Below are 5,233 nucleotides of genomic sequence, written 5' to 3'. Positions count from 1 at the left end.
AATTGGGTGATTCTTATTTATTTAAAGTTTAATATTAATTAATAATTGATATTTTTTAAATTTAATAGTATCTAAAATCTTATATTTTTATAAAAGATATATTGTGGCTTATGAATTTATTCTATATCAATATAATTTTTAGATTTAGAATAAAATTAATGTGAACTTTTGATCAAACAAAAAATGTCATTGATCGTTACAGTACAGTCAATATTAATATAATAATATACGTTACTAACATAGCAATATACATTATTCGTATGTATATTAATAATATAATAATATACATTGTTGATATAATATATATAGCAATATACATTATTCGTATGTATATTAATAATACAATAATATACATGTTGATAATATATATAGCAATATACATGGATAATGACGTGATAAATGAATTTAATTCATTCTTTTAAAAAGTTCGATGTTGAATTGTTTTTTTTTTTAAATTTGAGTGGTTGTTTAATTTAAAAGATAAAATTATTTAAATTATTAAATGTTTAAAAATATTAAGTATAAAAAATAATATAAAAAGTATATTATTAAAAATAAAAGATAAATATATTATAAAATATAAATATAAATAGGTTAAAAATAAAAAAAAATATTTATAAATTATTAAAAAATTAGACACTTCATCATAAAAGTTGTTGTTGTTGTTGTATTCATTAAACATATATATTTTAGCTGAATAAGTAAAATAAAAAATATTTATTCTCAAAAGTATTTTCGAGAGTTTTTTTTATTGCTTTAAAGTGCAAGCACTCAATTTTTTCAATTGATTTTCTTTTTCATTATTTAAGTTGTTAAGATGAAACATTCTTATAAAATTAAAGGTTGTTACCAGCGTACATTTTATTTAAAGATTAGTCGGTTTAAAAGGTGATGTCAGCATATTTAATTAAAAATATTTTGCTTTATCAACCTAAATATTAAATAAGAAGAGTTTAATTTGTTGTAACGCAATCAGATAATCATTCTTCTAGCAGAAATAAGATGGAAAATCGGAAAAAAGAAACTCAGAGAAAAATTATTTGTTATTTTAGTAATTCGGCTGAAAATATGTTCAGTGAATAATAATAGACTCAAACTGACGTCAGATAATAATTTTTTTTATAAATGATAAATATTTTTTATTATTATTTTGAAGCAACTTATGGAGAACTCTGCATAAAAGGATCACAATTTATAATAGACTGACAAAAATATTATTTTAATTTTAACTGATATCAAATTTGAAATGCGATTTTAGTTAATGGTCTTCCGCTTGTAATAATAATGGATAAACCGACACTCACTTTCCCCATAATCTGTGCTCGTACACGTTGCATCAATATCCAGCATAAACTTCTTTTTCAAAATGGCTCTAACCGTCCCCATATCACACGTGGGAAGAAAAAACTCCACATTGGCCCATCCGTAACGTTAACAAAATACAAGAAAAGAAGATAAATTTACACCGTTCACAATTCAATTAGCTTCTCATTCTTATTATAATAATCGAATTTTGATTCTTTTAATTTAATCATTAATTCTTTTAATTCAGTTATTTTCTTAATGCAAACTCTAACCCTTATTTCAAACCCCACAAAGCATGTAGATCAACCCCATAAGCCTTACACATGAGCCATATTACTATTCCTGACTCCCAAATAACATCTAGTCAAGTATTAGTAAAAAATTAAAAAAAATGGAAGAACAATCAATATCTCAAAAATTTGTATTCTGTTAAGGGTTTTACTTAAACTGCAACATGTGATAGCAATGCATGTAGGGATGGATTAAGGGGTGGATAGGAGCATTCATCCTCCTAAAATTTTAGAGAGTAATTTAAATAGAGATAATTCGAAAGTTTAGTGATTAAATTAAAAATATATACTTTAATAATTAAAATAAGAAAGGAGAAGGTAGTTCAGTATGAATAGTGTAATTTATCCAAGTAAAACCAAATTCAAAATTACATCCAAATTCCAAAATCCCGTCCTAAACCAGATTCACAACCGCACGATCCCCAAAGCTGCTCTGCATTTAAACGCTCCTTGTCTGAAATAAACAACAGCACTCTTGTCCTTCCCTCAACAATACCCCACTATAAACCAGAAAAAAACCCCTCTAAAAAATGCAAAGACCCAGAGAGAGAGAGAGAGAGGAGAAGGTTTGATTTTTGAATCTGATTGTGATCGTTGCTATAGTGTATTTAATATCTTTTATTTGTCTGTTTCCGGCATTGTTTGAGATTGGACTACTTTTAATAAACTTCTTTTTGTCTTTGAGTTTTCAAACTTGAGCTGAGCTGCTGCTTGTGTTCATAGTTTTGGTAACAAAAAGATGGGATTTCTGTTTTTTTTTTTAACTTATAGAAAAATATGCTGATTTTGTAAGTAACACTGCCTTGCAGGTTTCCAATTTACAGTAATTTTTTTCTTTCTCTTTTTGAAATCTGTGGTTTGTTTGGATCCTGATAAACATTAAACATTTCATGTGGATTAAGCTACTGGTATGCTTTGGTGCCTGTGAACGGTTGAGTGCTTTGATCTTCAAGGAAAGCCAAAGCAATTTCAGGTATTCTTCCGGAGCTTTAAATTTCCTTAATATATGTTTGTTTGTGTTCCACCCTTCTGCTAGGAAAATTCTTGACCCTTTGCCTTTTTACATCAAATCATGATATCAAAGATCTTTACCATGATTTTTTCATGGATAAAAGTAAAGTTGGTGTTGATTTTCTTTTTCTTTTTTTTTTTTTTTAATTTTCCAGTCACTTACCAATTTAGTCCCCAAATTTCAGTCCTGTAGAATCCAATTCCACTTGGTTTGCAAAAAGGGTATTCTGGTACTTTCGTGAAATTCATGACTGCTCTTGATTAGGCTGCGATTTATTTAGTAATTAAATAAAAGTAGATTCTTTTTAAGATAATGTATTCTTTTTAAGACTCTTGTCGGGCATCTTTAGGTGCTTCAAGCTTTGTATCTGTTTCCTCACTTATTCATTTTATGAATTTCACTTGATACAGCTGAAGTGATCATTTTGATCAAAATTCATACCAAAAATCATGGGAGAAGGTTCTGGAAATGGCGTTCCGGCTGAGAGTCGGTCGGCCGAGGATTGGTTATCGCACGCCCAAGAGCTTGTTCCGATGGCGCTTGATAAGGCAAGGGAAGTGAAGCTGTTTCCCGGTAGGTGGAAGATGATTATTTCGAAATTGGAGCAAATCCCTTCGTGCTTATCGGACTTGTCGAGCCATCCTTTCTTCTCGAAAAATGCTCTTTGTAAGGAGCAATTGCAGGCTGTTTCTAAGACAGCGAAGGAAGCGATTGAATTGTCGGATTTATGTCTGAAGGAGAAGTATGAGGGGAAGCTTAAGATGCAGAGTGATCTCGATGCATTATCGGGGAAGTTGGATCTGAATTTACGTGATTGCGGACTTTTGATCAAGACCGGTGTGCTCGGCGAAGCTACTTTGCCTTTATCTTTTGTCGGCTCTTCATCGGAATCCGAGACGGCGTCATATGGCCATCTAAAGGAGCTGCTTGCACGGCTTCAGATCGGGCATTTGGAAGCGAAGCACAAAGCTCTTGACAGCCTTGTTGAGGCCATGAAGGAGGATGAAAAGAGTGTACTGTCCGTCATGGGACGGAGTAATGTCGCCGCTTTAGTCCGGTTGTTAACCGCGACTTCTCCCAGTGTCCGGCAAAAGACCGTGACTGTTATCTGTTCACTTGCGGAATCCGGGAGTTGCGAGAGTTGGCTCGTGTCGGAAGGTGTGTTGCCGCCTCTCATAAGGCTTGTTGAATCTGGCAACACGGTTGGTAAAGAGAAGGCAACGATTTCACTGCAGAGGTTATCGATGACTGCCGAAACGGCCCGAGCAATCGTCGGACACGGTGGGGTTCCGCCACTGATTGAAATCTGCCAGACCGGAGACTCGGTTTCACAGGCTGCAGCAGCTAGTACATTGAAAAACATATCGGCTGTCCCTGAGGTTCGACAAATACTAGCCGAGGAAGGAATTATAAAGGTTATGATGGATCTCCTCGAACACGGAATCTTGTTGGGATCTAAAGAATACGCTGCGGAGTGCTTGCAGAATCTCACTGCCGGCAACGAGAGTCTGAGGAGATCCGTTATCACCGAAGGCGGAATTAAAAGCTTATTGGCATACCTCGATGGTCCTTTGCCCCAGGAATCTGCAGTCGGAGCCCTGAGGAATTTGGTTGGATCAGTTTCAATCGAAGTTCTGATATCACTCGGTTTCCTCCCTCGATTAGTCCATGTGCTTAAATCCGGATCGCTCGGCGCACAACAGGCTGCTTCATCCGCCATCTGCAGAGTTTGCAATTCCGTGGAAATGAAGAAACTAGTGGGTGAAGCAGGGTGCATCAGCCTTCTTATTAGAATGCTCGAGGCTAAATCAAACAATGCTCGAGAGGCGGCTTCTCAAGCACTCTCGAGCTTGCTGTCTATCTCTCCGAATCGTCGAGAAGTAAAAAAGGACGATAAAAGTGTGCCAAATCTAGTCCAGTTGCTGGACTCAAGTCCCCAAAATACTGCAAAAAAATATGCAGTTTCCTGCCTTGCATCGCTCTCGACCTGTAAGAAATGCAAGAAGCTTATGGTATCGTATGGAGCAATCGGGTATCTGAAGAAGCTGTCGGAGATGGAAATTCCCGGTGCAAAGAAGCTCCTGGAGAGGTTACAGAGAGGGAAGCTTAGGAGTTTGTTCAGCCGGAAGTAGAGGAAGAAGCTTCTTTTGGTATGGTGTTATGTTTCATTGTCTGAATGAAACCAAGTAGTTAATGGTATGAAACCAAGGTGCTCAATAATTGTTGTATGCTATCAATGTATCAATGGTATGAAACCAAGTAGTCTTCTGGAAAACTATAATAATAATAACTATTATTCGGTAAAATATGAAATAAAATTAAAAAGTTTATATGTATAAGCTTATATTAGTAAAAGTTCTCTTAACACTCTGATCATAGTATTCAATTTGTTAATTTTAATTTTAATTTTAAAATTTTAACTCAAATTTTATATGGTAAACATTTCCAATCCAAACTTAAAATTAATTTAATTTTTCTTAAAAAATTTTAAGTTAAAACTTAAAAATCTCGATATTCAAAAATAAAATTTTAAATTGGGAGTTTCATACGACCATAAAAAATTCTAAACGATTTCAATCCAAACTAAAAACTAATTCAAATCTTTACAAATTTAAGTTAAATTTTT

The 5,233-nt window shown here is 33.7% G+C and overlaps 1 protein-coding gene across 1 annotated transcript; it reads left to right on the top strand.

Moving 5' to 3' along the window:
* Positions 1–2,346: 2,346 nt before the first annotated feature.
* Positions 2,347–4,939, top strand: LOC120121183 (armadillo repeat-containing protein 3-like). The gene is made up of 2 exons (XM_039140609.1): positions 2,347–2,568; positions 3,018–4,939. Exon 2 carries the CDS (start codon positions 3,057–3,059, stop codon positions 4,737–4,739), a length of 1,683 nt encoding a protein of 560 aa, XP_038996540.1. The 5' UTR covers positions 2,347–2,568; positions 3,018–3,056; the 3' UTR covers positions 4,740–4,939.
* Positions 4,940–5,233: the final 294 nt, after the last annotated feature.

The sequence above is a fragment of the Hibiscus syriacus genome, unplaced genomic scaffold, assembly GCF_006381635.1.
Source record: "Hibiscus syriacus cultivar Baekdansim isolate YM2019G1 unplaced genomic scaffold, ASM638163v2 tig00110361_pilon, whole genome shotgun sequence".
NCBI classification, from domain to species: domain Eukaryota; kingdom Viridiplantae; phylum Streptophyta; class Magnoliopsida; order Malvales; family Malvaceae; genus Hibiscus; species Hibiscus syriacus.
Note: the sequence above shows the minus strand (reverse complement) of the source record. Positions and strands in the feature narration are given on the sequence as shown.

What these genes read in the sequence shown, in the direction of transcription:
- LOC120121183 (XM_039140609.1), top strand. Translation starts at nt 3,057, where the DNA reads ATGGGAGAAGGTTCTGGAAATGGCGTTCCGGCTGAGAGTCGGTCGGCC.